Source organism: Staurois parvus, unplaced genomic scaffold, assembly GCF_062004578.1.
Source record: "Staurois parvus isolate SC_StPar_1 unplaced genomic scaffold, SC_StPar_1.0 ptg000020l, whole genome shotgun sequence".
NCBI lineage: Eukaryota > Metazoa > Chordata > Amphibia > Anura > Ranidae > Staurois > Staurois parvus.
In genome coordinates, this window is record NW_028317816.1 from 2857501 (window position 1) to 2872992 (window position 15492).

Genomic DNA, 15492 nt, shown 5'->3' on the forward strand with positions numbered 1-15492 from the left:
CTGCAAGATGCTGAAGTCCAGTGTGAAGTTTCCACAGTCTGTGTTGATTTGGGGAGTCATGTCATCTGCTGGTGTTGGTCCACTGTGCTTCATTAAGTCCAGGATCAACGCAGTCATCTACCAGAAGATTTTGGAGCACTTCATGCTTCCTTGCGCAGATGAGCTTTATGGGGATGCTGACTTCATTTTCCAGCGGGATTTGATTGGCCAGCAAACTCGCCTGACCTGAACCCCATAGAGAATCTATGAGGCATTGCCAAGAGAAAGATAAGACATGAGACCGAACAATGCAGAAGAGCTGAAGGCCGCTATTGAAGCATCCTGGTCTTCCATAACACCTCAGCAGTGCCACAGGCTCATAGCTTCCATGCCACGCCGCATTGAGGCACTAATTGCTGCAAAAGGGGCCCAAACCAAGTACTGAGTACATATGCATGCTTATACTTTTCAGAGGTCCGATATTGTTCTATGTACAATCCTTGTTTTATTGATTGCATGTAATATTCTAATTTTCTGAGATTGTGGATTTGGGGTTTTCATGAGCTGTAAGCCATAATCATCACAATTATGACAAATCACAGCTTGAACTATCTTGCTTTGCATGTAATGAGTCTATCTCATATATTAGTTTCACCTTTTAAGTTGCATTACTGAAATAAATGAACTTTTGCACGATATTCTAATTTTTCGAGTTTCACCTGTATGTGTATGTATGAATGTAAGTTAGGGACCTTAGATTGTACACCCCTTGAGGGTTAGGGACTGATGTGAATGTATAATATATATATGTAAAGCGCTGCGTAAATTGACAGCGCTATATAAGTACCTGAAATAAATAAATAAATAAACAAGCCTTAGTTATAGCCCATACAGTGACATGGAACATAGAAAATGCATATATATGGTGGGTAGGATGAGGCTCCACCCATTAATTGGCCAATCAAGCACATAATGATGCAAAATGACAACAGCTGAAGTAGACAAATTAGACTCTGAGAAATTGGGGAACACCACGAAACCAGGCTAATAATAGACATAATACTAGACCTCATCCTAACTTTAGAATAACAATCAAGGCTATAGACTCCAAAATAATAACATTAATTATGTCCCTAAGCCCCATTTTTAGGAATGGGAAGAGCCAGAAAAAGAAGTACTCGAACAGAGGAAATAGAGGAGGAAAGAGAGTTAATCGGAACAAAAAAGAGGATAATGTAGATGGGAAATGTATTTTTAACCTGAGTGGAGAGGAATTATCTCAACAGGAACTCAAAGTCCTTGATAAAGGACTTAAGTACGCCCCCAAGACAGGCCTGAATAAATTTCAGACCTATATAGATACATAAAAATTTGTGAGACAGATCTCGCAAAAAGGACATATTCTAAATAATCCCATATTGTCCAACCATACAGACAATGGCATTATCCACTCCAATTTAAGAAATGCCTCTCTATTCAATCCCCCTCCTCGATCCCAATCCTATATCAATGTTTTTAGAGATATGGTGTTAAAAGACATGGAAGCAATTAAGCCTAGATTTCCTCACAACAAGACTAGTATTAACCTTGGTCTCAAGTCTCTATTAGATAAGAAATATCTGGTTATACGGCCAGCAGACAAAGGAGGAGTAGTGGTCCTCAACAAAAATGATTATATGACGGAAGTTTTAAGTATTTTAAGTGATAAGGACACTTATGCTGTCCTACCCAAGGATCCATTAAACACGTTTAAAAAATTATTGAAAGGTCTGATAGATAAAGGTTATGACAATCACATCATTAATAAAAAAGAAAGAGTTTTTAGTTCCCAAAGCACCTAAACTCTCAATCCTATACTACCTTCCTAAAATCCATAAGGACCCGATCAACCCACCGGGTAGACCCATCGTCAGTGTTATAGGGTCCCTTTGCTCAAAAATAGAGGAGTACATCAATTATTTTCTACAGCCCCTGGACTGCACTACACCTTCGTATCTAAAAAATACCAAACAGGTACTTAATGATACCAAACCCCTTATATGGAACCCAGGACAACTAACATTTTTAGTGACTGCTGATGTTGCATCTCTATACGGCAACATAGACCATAATGATGGGGTGCAGGCTGTAGAATATTATCTAAATCAGGCACATCACATTTCTCAATCACAGAAGAATTTTATTCTGGAAGTTCTGGATTTTGCTATGCACAAGAATTATTTCTGGTTCAATAAGGCATATTATTTGCAGATCAAAGGTGTCGCTATGGGAGCCAAGTTCGCTCCCAGCCTGGCCAACTTGTTTATGGCCAGGTGGGAGGAGGACATAATCTACGCTCATGAGTGGCCAGAATTAATCTTTTATAGGCAATATATTGATGATGTCCTCTTGTGGCAAGGTAATGAAGATACCTTGATTAACTTTTTGGGACTCTCAATAACAATAAACTGAATATTAAACCTTTCTTTCTTATACCTATACTACTAAAGAAATTAGTTTTTTGGATGTCACACTTATTAATGATGGTGGACATATTATTTCTGAGGCATTCTTTAAGGAGACCGATAGAAACAGTTATATGTCCACAGATAGCTGCCACCACCCCTCTTGGCTAGCAAACATTCCCAAGGGTCAATTTATGAGGGTACGTAGGAGTTGCACTAATATAGAGGCTTATCACGAAAAAGCTATGTTATGAAGACAAAGGTTTGCGGATAAAGGCTATGACAAAGCTAAATTGGACTCAAGAGATGAATTTGGTAGCCAGCCTCAATAGAGACTCCATGCTATCCACCTCGAATGCTCAGAAAACGAACAAATTTTGCCCATTCATAACGTCCTTTTCAGTACAATATAAATCTATCAGTAAAAATTGGAATATCCTACGAGGTGACCCTGTTTTTTCTACTGTCCTTCCGGAAAGACCAGAGATAGTCTTCCGGAGAGCACCTACCCTGAGAAATACAATATCACCTAATATAGTGGATCCCCCTCTTAAACCTGTGTTTTTCAACTCTATGAAAGGTTTCTATCCATGCAGAAAATGTGTTATATGCCAACATAGCAAGAATCCCCTAAAGAAAATTGAGTCATTTAAGTCCACTACTACAGGGAAAACCTATGAGATTTCTACCTTTATCACATGCAGTAATCGCTATGCTGTATACTTGCTCCAGTGCCCGTGCCATAAGCAGTATATAGGCCGTATCACAAGAAGATTAAGGGACAGATTTCACAAGCACGTATATAACATCAAGAGAGGATTGAGAGATCACTCATTATCTAAACATTATAGATATCATCATGGAAGAGATCCTTCCTCTCTGAAGTGTATGGGCATAGAGATTGTACAAAATCACTGGCGAGGATCCAATAAAAGGAGACTGGTCACGCAAACTGAGACAAAGTGGATATACAATATGAAAACCCTAACCCCAGCTGGCCACAATATAGATGTGGACATCAACTGCTTTATTGACAATAGTTAGGAATCATTCACAACCGTTTTTTTTTATATACTTGAATTTTATTTCATTTTATTTTTACATATTTAATTGTCCACCAGCCTTGGGAACCCGTCTTCCTAATTAGTTATATTATCTTTTTATTTTTCATTTAAACCTTAGCAGTGGTTTTATACACATTTTTTGCCTATGTGATTCTATGTGCATGTCTTGCCTATCTGATTCTACATTTTTATCCTTATTTGTGTTTTTTGGTGTATTATATGGATTTATTTACCCATTTTAGGTATTATATTTATTTTATTTATTTAAGTTATCTACACTGTGCATTTTTTAATTTTTTTGGGTGTGTTTTTTGTCATCTGATTCTATTTTATATCATGCCAACTTTGGGGGTTTTATTATCTCTTTAGTATTCCCCACGCATTTTATTATGTTTCCAGAGTTAATCATTACATTCTATTTGTTTTATTATGTTCTTATAATGTTATTATTTGTAGTATTCCCCACGCATTTTATGATGTCTCCAGAGTTAATCATTACATTCTATGTGTTTTATATTTTTTGTTACATCATTTACTTCCATTGTGATTAATTATTTTTTTAATTTCCCATATGAATTTCAAATTATATTGTCATTGTACCTTCATTTGTGGTTATTTAGCATGTGCTTATTTGCTTTTACCTTTTGCCCGCAATACTGACTGTGACAGGCAGCCCCCCCCCCTTATTTCCTCATTGTTTATTGGTTTTGTCCTCGTTTTTTCAAATGTCTCCAATGTCCTAATCATATATTGGATTTTTTCACTTGTATATACTTTTGGTGACGGTCTGTGGGTATTTCAACCCACAGAGATGTGCTGCCACGTTTAAGAATCTTGGAGTGCCTACCCCGAGTTGCGATTGGAAGGTGTATGACCCTGACCTTACCTTGGCAGTAGATGACCGCTAACTGATGTAACAGGATAAATCTCACATGCATATTTTTGACGCACTTCTGGTGAGTGCGCATTTTTTACACCAGATTCACCGTGTGGTTCACTGGAACTCTGCCCACGCACCCATTAGGATCTATTGGATCCCCACGTTGGGCCTACATTTATCTTGGGACTTTTTATTCACTGAATTTCACCTCAGTGTGATCTGATATTTGCACTTGATTTTATGCTATAATATGATGTTTATATTTATGTTATTTTAGCGCTGCACCTTATATATATGTACTCTGTTGGAAGGTTCTTTATTGGTTACCTTTTTTGGTGTTCTAGCTGCTATCTTTTATAGATTCTCGGATAGCGCTCGCATATTACCTCTGTATTTCTTTAACACTAATAACCTGACCAACGGAAAATGGCGCCCACTAGTTCACACGTGCGCAGCCCATTTGGTCTCCTGCAAAATGGCTCTCGCTCGTTGCGGCCCGCCATTTCGGCTATAAGTACATTAGATAGACGTCAGGCTGCAAAGGCATACCCCTACTGAAGGTGCACGTGTGTACGAAATGCATCTTGGAGGAGCCTGCATGCCTTGATGTCACGCCGCCGGATCACGGAGGTCCGGCGGCCATTATCTCCTACCAGTTGGTCAGTGCTCATAGCAGCTTCATGCTGCATTGCTATTTCACTTAGATTTGCTCTGGAAGGATATTGTCACGTGTATGAATCTCTTTTCATCATTAATAAACTTTAATCAAATTTACTACACTATGGGTATTTCCCTTTGTTGCTCTTTGGTGAGCTTTTAATCCCCCAGAGCTCCCCCTGGTGACCATCCCTGTATCAAGAAGAGGCTGCATACACGTCCTTAAAGGGGACTTCCGAATATAACGCCACTTTGACGATATTCACCTATCCTGAGCTGGTTTTCCTGCACTACCTTAAAGAGGGATTCCGGGCAGACCTCCATTAATTAATACATTGCGCATTATCTTTGCGCATCTGGTGAGTTCGCATTTTATCTATATTTTGCGGCTCACAGAACTTTTTGCTGATTGATACACTGCCGGGAATAATTGTGTCACCTTGGGCCTCAATTACATTTATACATTTCATACGGACTCTAATATTTTATGATTATTATTTATTGATTATTTTAATTGACCCATATCAATGTATTATTTATTATATAACTTGTTTTAGTATTGTTAGCGCTGCACTATTTTATATATGTTGTTCTGAAGGTTTTATGGTTTCCGTTTAGTGTACAGCTGCTTTATTTGTTCTAAGCGCTCGCTGATTCCCCATTTATCCAAATATGTTAGAGCAATGGCGGTAGTGTGGATCGATTTAATTTAATGAAATACACATGTCAGGGGTAGAAGGAACAAGCCATGGAAAGCTGGGCAGCAGGAATATAGTTTTTCATCTCACTAGGAATGCAAAAATTAAAGTACAACACCTTTAGTGAAGTTGCAATTTATTAAATCCCCCCCTCACCCTCAGTATAGCGCACATTGGTTTATATTTACCTACAGTCTATGTTCCTATAATTTGCTTATTGCCGTTCCCAGAAGTATGCACAGAACAAATAACAGACAGACTACTACACTGATCAAAAAATACATACCAAAAAGATTAAATATGATTTGATGAATTTTAAAAACACTGGTTTATAAAGTACTTTCAACTAGGAGGGAACATCTCTATAGGCACAAAGGCTGTCCATCAGAAAATGTTCTAGTTTTAGTTTGTTCTGCCTCCTAAAATAGTGTACCATAGCTCTTTGCTTCACATATAAATGTACAGTCAGGTCATTTCCTACTATATGACTGCCATCTGTAAGTTTTTGAAGGGATCTTACACTTCTTGCTAAAACCAGCCACTTAATGATGAACTATTTGATGATTCTGTCCTTGTACCAAATCCTCATCACATTGAAGATGAGGACAATGTAAAGAATTTTTATTTGGTGTACATGATCCTGCCTATTCATCTAGAGCCTACTAGAAGAAATATAATACTTTCCTGTATCTGGAAAAAAGCTATGAAGTCCCCTCTCTGCTTCTCACTACAGAACCTATGTAACAAGAATGGCTAAATATATAGCATAACATTGCTGTTTGGTTTCCATAAAATGAACTAAATGTAAAGCAGAGAAAAGCAGGATTCATTTTCACATTTTTTTTTTTTCATTTTACAGCTGGTTTAAATTAATCTATTCTACTTTTAAGCAATGCAGTAAAGCTGCAAAAAACTGAGCAAGTCTAAATGAGAGGTAGGCAATCTTAGAGAAATTGAGATCTACCTGAACAATATGGGAGAAGTCAAAGATCACCGGGTACAGTGTCGTCTCTTCACACCTGATTTAAGCCTCTAATTGCCAGACTACCATGTCGCAATCGCATGCATTGCACGGCAATCATGGGTTTAAATCAGGTGGTGAGGTGGCAACACATTGCCTTCTCACCACCTGTCAGACACACTCAGATCGCTCAGAAGGTGCAGCAGTGCCTGCTGCACTTGTGAATGAGCTTTTAGTTGCATTCGGTAGCAGCACCCTTAGTGTTCATTCACACGTAAAGTTGGGGGGTGGTAAAACCCTGTGGTTGCGTTGCGATTTTACCTCCCCCAATCCCTGCCCCCTTTAGCTGCTGAGGCAGCAGTCAAAGGTGTACACATAAAAAACAAGCTATATGAGCGCTGGGTTGCGGTATGAGTGGAAAGCTGCCAGCATAAAGAGGGAAACCTCAAAAACCTCCAATGAAAATATATAAACAAATGTAAATATGCAGCGCTAGAATGATAATGATGAAAAAAATATAGGTACGTATAAGAAAGTAGACAAAAGAACAATAATATTCAAAAGTGGCGTTTAACCACGCTAAAAGGTAAGAAGACCAGTCTAAGGTATAATCACATAAGTGCAAATAATGACAATTGTACTCTAGTCCGTATAAATGCACGTAAACGAGAGTAGACAAAAGAGCAATAATATTCAAAAACTGACATTTAACACCGGTAAAAGGTAAAAGAGCCGTCTACGATAAAATCTCATAGGTGCAAATAGGGACAATAGTGCTCTAGTCCGTATAGTATATAAAGCGAATAAACGTGATTGTTGTGGCTGTGAGAGTAGGTGTACAATGCACTAACCAGATAGCACAAATGATTGTGCATTGGAGTATATAAGACCTGGTACTCAGGGAATGGAACCTTTAGCACGGATGAAGTCATCTAGGCAGGAACCAACCACCAGGGGTCATCCATCCAGGGCAGGTTACCAGTCTCCAGCAGTATAAATCACAGCCATCGGGGGGATCATGCAATATGCATAGATCAGGTATGAAGGAGCACCTTAGGAGAAGGGGGGGCTCGCCAATGGATATAACGAGCCTGCTAATGACAGCCATCAAACTTTCCGGGTGGTACTGGAGGAGTTTGTCCAAGAGTTGTCTTGTTCAGCCGGCCGGAGACGCAGTGTGGGAGGTCGGGAGACCCGTGTATTGAACTATAGAGGGAAAGAGACGGCAGGTGCTACACCCACCAGCCATGACAGGTCTTATAACTCCTGTTATGGCTGCAACATGTGTACACCCCTGGCCACTGCAGCTAAAGAGGGTGCGGTTGTGGTGGGGGTGGTAAAAACACGTTAACTATGGGGTTTTACTACCCCCTAAACTGCAAATGTAAATGAACCTTTCCTGTTCTGAGACCCCCATAAGGTTGCTTTCACACTGATGCACACGCAAAGAGGGTGCAACCCAGTGCATTTGCGACTTTCTTGGGTTAGCTGCACTTTGCCATAGACTTCTATTAGATCCTGCAGCTGTGGCACACTTTCTGAAAGTGCACCCAAATTCCTGCATTCAGGATTCAGAATACAATAGAAGTGTATGGCTAAGCACAGCAAACCATCAGAAAAGCTACAATGTTCACTGCACTGCACCCACAGTGTTAGTAAATCGCAGTGCATCAGTGTGAAAGCAGCCCTATACTATTATGCCCAGTGTATTGCTTCACACTGACATGAAGATTTCTTCTTTTCTGCAGCTGGCACCACTCTGGAGACCTCTAACCAGGATAAGAGGTGGAGTGCAGTTGGTATCACTCTGCATGGGACTGGAGCCAGCACTACAGAGGAGGCATCGGCTTATGCGACTCTTGCTCCCTACTACAGCTCTAACTTTACAAGTAGTCCCTCTGCATTGCATTTTGTTTGACACTCTGGGATGGTGGATCAGCAAGCCCAGACCGTGATCTTCCAGTCACTTGGGCATGATCTACTATGGATTGCTGACTCCCGGTCTAAATGAAGGAAATTAGACTAATTCAAACCAGCAAAAAAAAATCATGCCTGTTGGGTTCCATTGCTAGAATGGCAGGCCCCTAGGAGAAGACAGCTGGAGGGACAATTACCTGGGTTCAGTACCCTAATGAGTATGACATTAGTTCTTGTTTGTGAAATAATAACATTGCCTAGATGTTGTATTTTACCCTTTGTACAGCTTAATGTGATAGGTGAAGAAAAATTCAAGGGAAATGAGAATCAGAATGCTGTTGTTGACCTCCTGCAAAAAACTTCGGATTTTTACCGTCAGTATTTTTTTGAGTTACTGATTGGGAATCAGGAAATCAGAAATCAGACGACAGTCAATTCTTTCATAGGAAAACCCCTTGATAGAAAAGTGGTGCCCCAAGTCATTTTTAGTCTGTTACTTACTTCATTTAAAACATGTCTAAAATTCATGTCTATTCTATAAAGGCAAGGAATAAGTGCAATTACCAATGGAAACAACAATTTATCAGTCATCTGACCTCATAAAATTAAGTCCTGGTGCTGGGGGTAAGAGAATTGCATTTCACCTCCACTGTCTTGTGGTTTTTAGGCTAGTTGTGATTAGCTCTTGATATTACCAAACAACTACTGACACAGCAGGTATATTGGCATTTTCCTGCATATGTAAAGTGGACGTGGAAACCTCATAAATAAGGCCTTTCACTTCTGAGTACATTCACATGTTGGAACAGCCGAACATTCATCATCTGCAGATTACATTGTTTTTAAAAACAATGTATCTTATCACATTTGTAACATACCTTTATGTCAGGAAACTGTCCTAGATATGTATCAAGTGTTAACAAGGCTCCATCCACTAATTTTTGATGAAAATCTTCCCAAAGTACATCACATTTCTGAAAAAAAATATACATTTAAAATGAAAAAGAAAGACAAAGGAAAAGAAAAAGAAAGACAAAGGAAAAGGAGATGGAAAAGAGAAAGAAAAACAAAGGAAAAGGAAACGGAAAAGAAAAAGAGAGACAAAGGAAAAGTAAAAAGAAAGACAAAGGAAAAAGAAAGACAAAGAAAAGACAAAGATAAAGAAAAAAAAAAAAGACAAAGAAAAGAGAAAGACAAAGACAAAGAAAAAAGAAAGACAAAGGCAAAAGGAAAAAGAAAGACAAATGCAAAGGAAAAATAAAAACAAAGACAAAAGTAAAAGAAAGACAAAGGAAAAAGAAAAGCAAAGGAAAAAGAAAGACAAAGACAAAAGTAAATGAAAGACAAAGGAAAAAGAAAAACAAAGGCAAAGGAAAAAGAAAGACAAAGACAAAGGTAAAAGAAAGACAATGGAAAAAGAAAAACAAAGGCAAAGAAAAAAGAAGGAGAAAGGCGAAGGAAAAAGAAAGACAAAGACAAAGTAAAAGAAAGACAAAGGAAAAAGAAAGACAAAGAAAAAAGAAAGGCAGAGACAAAGAAAAAAGTAAGACAAAGAAAAAAAGAAAGACAAAGGAAAAAGAAAGTCAAAGGAAAAAGAAAGACACCGGGGAAAGGAAAGGAAAGGAGGGGAGGGCTAAGGAAAGGAAAGGAAAAGAAAGGAAAAGAGGGGAGAGGAAAGGGAAAGGAAAAGGGAAAGAAATGTTTTTATAAAGGCCTTTGGAAACACTTACCTCTCCCACTGTTTTAACATCCTCTCTTCCATACCAGTCAGGCTCATAAACTTCGTGAAGAGATTCTGTGAGCTTTAGAGAGGCCTCTTGCATTCCTAAATAAATGTAACAATGCATGGATAAAAAGGATGCACAAATACTTATATTTATTCATGCAAACACAAAAATACACATGTATTCTCCCTGTTTAAAGGACACAATAGATCCAAGGTCTGTTTTAGGTGTGGCGTGATAACAGGGCAGAAAAAATCACCAATGACTTGATACATTTTTTTAAATCAAGTTTTTTTCCTACATCTGATGATAGCATTGTTTACAAAAGTGCAATCTGAAAATACAGTGTGCCTTTCCTTTTCACAAATGAGTGAAGTGAGATATACCCTGATCAGCCTTACTTTATGACCACTGACAGGTTAACTGATTATCTTGTTACAATGGAATCTGAAAGTCAGTGTGATATGCAACATATTGGGCAGCAAGTAAATATGTAGTCCCTGAAGTTGATGAGTTGAAAAATGCCAAACATCACATGTGAGAACCGACTGCTCAACTTTGCAAACGATCCCAATCACATCATTGACCAAGTATTGTCATGTCCATATACAGTCCTTAACGTCATTTGGAGACCCCACCCCTTTGCCTAGGTTGTGGCTTTAAAGATCAGGAGATGATATGCAACTGCAGTCAAGCAATGGGTTTGGATGCATCAATGGGTGTCATGGGGACGAGGGGGCATCAGTCATCATGACTGACATAGATTTGCTTCATGGGACACTTTTTTATTTAATGGACTTTCATAAAGTGTGTGGGTTTATTTACTATTGACTTTCTTTTGAATGAATAGGGGCATTATATACTCCTTAATCACTCACAGGAGGGGTGATTTCTGTGCCCCCCTAATTTTTAAAGGGGACTTCCAGATTTTGTATAAGCCCCCTACCACCAGACCCCCACAAGCACTGGCCAGACATGTGGGATAGAAGCTCTTGTCCTCATAAACATGGGTACAAGGTGCTTTGCTATGGAGTTCCTCCTGGTAAGGTACTTCCTCAAAGCTGGGGGCATGTGGTCTGGTATGGTTCAATAGGGAGAGGCACACACTTGTTTCTCCCCCTTTCTTGAACCCACACTTTTTTCATATTTTTTTGCACGAGTTTACCCCTTAAAATCCATACCAAACTAATTTTTGTGTTGTCCCCATTAAAATCCATATCAGACCCAAGGAACATAGAATTTTGGGAGGATCCTACTCCTTTCTTTTCCTGTTTTACACTATCGCTGCTGGTTTTTTTACATTCTCCTGTCAATCAGGAATCCTCAGCTGATAGCTTACAGGTGAGTAGTTACATGCTAGGGAACGCAATTAGCTATGGAGACCAGAAGCCTCCTATTGCTTTTAATGGGCTGCTCCCCTTAGCTAATCTCTGGTAAGCCCCACTGGGGTTCTCGCATGTAAAGGATGTTGGGCATATTCGCAGGTGTGAACATGCCGCAGGTGTGAATGTGTGAGTGAGGAAAGAGTACCAGTGTACCCAGAGGAAACCCTCACAGGGAGAAGATGCAAACTCCATGCAGGTAGTGTTCTACATTTGAAGGACTCTAGCGCTGCAGGGAAGGAAAGCTACGCACTAAACCATTGTCACAAGGGAGACATGTTAAACAAAAGTCCAAATTTAGGAATCATAGACAGCAGTCTGTGATACAATATTTCAAGCACAGAGACCAGAACTTCCCTAGTAATAACTGACAAATGTCAGGCTCTTACTCATAAACAGAGAGGGGGGGGGGAAGAGATGGAGAAAGAGAGGGAAAAGAAAGAAAGTGGGGGGAAGAGGGGGACATGGAGAGAAAGAGTAATGGGGGGGAGAAGGGTAGAGAAAGATTGATTGGGTAAGATAGGAGATAAAAAAATGAGGAAGAGTGAGAGGGAAGAGAGACAGAGAGGTGAGAGAGAGAGTGGGAAGGGGTGGGAGAGGGAAAAATAGAGAGATATACACAGAGATAATTGACAAATGTCAAGCCCTTACTTATAAAAAGTGAGAGAAAGAGAGAGAAAGGGGAAATGTGAGAGAGTAGAGAAAGAGAGATTGTGGGGGGGAAGAGAGAGAAGGGTAGAGAAAGATGGGGGGAGACAAGAGAGGAATAAAGGGAGAAGAGCGAGAGGGAGGAAGGAGCGAGAGAGGGAGGAAACAGAGATGATAGAGAGGGAGCAGGAAGAGGGATATGGAAAACTAGAGAGATATACACAGAGAGCATTAGAAAGAGAGAGAAAAATAAAAAAAGAGTCTTACAATCTTGCAATCACTTGTGCTGGTGCGCTACACAGGCATTCATTTCATGGTGCTTCCCTCCGATGTTCCCGCACTCACAAAAACATATGGCCTTGAATGCCTAACCATTAAGAGTCACACACTTGTGAGTACACAAGGCTCCCTGGATGCAAGATTTTCTATTCTTCTCTGTCTTCTATTGCTCCTCAAATATAATGGCTGGACTCACTAGAATAGAGGCATATAGTCTACAAGTTTGGTGAGTGTGGGAACATCAGAGGGGAGCACCACAATGAGATGAATGCATGTGTAGCACACCAGCACAAGTGATTGCAAGATTGCACAGTATTCATTTAAACTCTAGCACTTTATTGCCGAGACTGCATTATTGGAATATTGAGCATGTATACATGTACACTATAAGTTTTGAATTTATATTCTTATTTGTAAAGTGGTATTACTGTATGTGTTTATTATTAGTGAGTAACACGTTAGGGGTAGCACTGTGAGTCTGTATACTATTTGATTTAGGTCATAGAACCTTTGTATCAGCAGCAGCACTTTGTATTGTTTGTTGTACACATTTGTTTTGCATGTATTTTTTTTTCACAGTGAGTTATATCCTAGCGCAGGGTTAGTAGTGATTTATTGATTTATTTATTTGAATATGTGCGCAAAAAGGCACAAAAACGACTCTGCCACTGTCCTAAACATGATTTATGATAGCCTGCTTTTGGTCTGAAGCTGAACTGTTCAGTCATACGATTTGGTTGCAGATTTATGAATTCTGACAATGAAAACTTATTTCCCACTCAGTTTAGGCTCCTCAAACCTTATTATCATCACATAGATAGAAGAGTGCCTTCAAATAGAAGGGTCAACTGGTACTATTTTAAAATTTTTTCTTTAAATGGTACTCTAATAGGATGCTAGATTAGGTTTAGTCTTTCAAGCCCTAATTACAGACCTGGATTTAAAAAAAAGACATAATTATTTTGCTTACTGAACCATACCGCATCTAATTAACTACTGACTGCTAATTAGAAAAAAAATGTCAATTTTAAAAGAATGCTTAAAGTATTACTAAAACCTTATTTTTAAAACAAACATCACATTATTGATTACATTAGCGTAGCAAGGTAAGCAATTGCAGTCTAGGCTATAAAAACATGCTTTTCTCCATTATGCCCCTACATCCTCCACTTTCTTGCACTGTGGTTTCCTGAACTTTCACATAAACTCAGTACTATTTGTCAGGATGTATTCACCTGGACTTCATGTCCCAGCACCCCTGTGTCCTTGCCCAAACTCAAAAAAGCTTATGAAAAAGGTACCAGGGGCATCTCATGGGCCCCTACTGACCCCGGGCCCTCGGGCAGTGCCCGAGTTTCCAAATGGTCAGTCTGCCCCTGGTCTGAACACACGCAGCCAGTAGTCCTTGGGAGTGCACACATAAGGGTGGCTATACAGTATATGACCCTGCGAAGGGAAGAAACTACTCTAGAAATGGAGAGTGGGGTCAGCTCTCAAGGGAAAACCATAATCTGGATGAAGGGAGAACTACAGTACCTTGAAAAAGTATGCATACCCCTTGACATTTTCCACATTTTGTCATGTTACAACCAAAAATGTAAATGTATTTTATTGGCATTTTATGTGATAGCCTTAAAGTGGCTGTAACGGCTGAAGGTTTTTTTTTTTTACATTTATGCATTCTATGCATGAAGGTAAAACACCTTCTGTATGCTGCTCCCCCCAAACACCCTCATATTACTCACTTGAGCACCTTCTCTATCCAGCGATGTGCAAGGGAGCCCCAGTTGTCTAGGGTTTCTCTCTCCTCATTGGCTAAGACACAGCAGCAGGAGCCATTGGCTCTCACTGCTATCAATCACAGTCAGTGAGTCAATGAGAAGAGATAGGCGAGTGGGCCTGAGCCGTGGCTCAATGTGCACCAGTGCCCCCATATCAAGTGGCTTGGGGGCACTGGTCAAGGGGGAGGAGCCAGGGGTGTCGGCGGGGGGACCTGAGAAAAAGAGGATTGGGGCTGCTCTGTGGAAAACCATGGCACAGAGTAGATAAGTATGACATGTTTGTTATTTTAATTAATAAAAAACACACCTTCAATATCACTTTAAATCTTTTCTAAACTACTAAAGTAATAAAATGCTAGCAAATCTGCAAATGTATTCTTCGGTGTCTTAGAACGGTGGCTCTCAACCTTTTTTCAGTCAAGGCACCCTTTAAAATTCTGAACAATCTCTAGGTATCCCATTCTAACATGTAAAAAAACTGAACTAAACATTTTGCATATTGCAGCAGTATCCACACACATGGGCCATCCAACATTAACAGTGATTTATGACTCCACCTTTCCAAACTGACGCTAACTAGTATTCTAACATTTCTCTTTTCCCTCAGTTTCTCCCCCTTTCTCTGCTAACATGACTCCAATGCTGACAGAGAGGGACAGGGAAGGGTAAAACAGGGATGCTGTGCAGGCTCCTGTGTCCTCCTTATCAACCGATGATAAAAAAAATAGCAAAAGCTTCTACTCCTGCGCTGGACGATAGACTACAAAGTAACGAGAACCACACATGGGATGCCTAGAAGATGCACACCTTGCTGCCCTCAACAGACCAGGGGAATCCAAATGAACTGCATACAAAAAGACAAAACAGGGCACACCGGCCTTGTGCATTACCTTTAAAAATTAATTTATTGTATAAAAAATGGTAATAATATTCACAAAGGATAAAATGTCAAAGGCACATCATATGAAGTACAGCAAGGCCCAATCACATTGGATGTAATCTGTAATTGGATTAATAGACATCCAACTGGCTGACGCGTTGTCGAGGCCTTGCCTCTTCCTCAGAGCCTGTGATGTGT

The 15492-nt window shown here is 39.7% G+C and overlaps 1 protein-coding gene across 1 annotated transcript in view; it reads right to left on the reverse strand.

Annotated features, from left to right (window-relative positions):
• Nucleotides 1–15492, reverse strand: part of LOC149472275 (amphiphysin-like) — a 266577-nt gene that overhangs the window by 64048 nt on the left and 187037 nt on the right. Inside the window, exons 4-5 of the mRNA XM_089687084.1 lie at nt 10331–10425; nt 9479–9574 (exon numbers count right to left, since the gene is read on the reverse strand). Of these exons, the coding sequence (XP_089543210.1) occupies nt 9479–9574; nt 10331–10425 (191 nt within the window). The remainder of the gene's footprint in view (nt 1–9478; nt 9575–10330; nt 10426–15492) is intronic.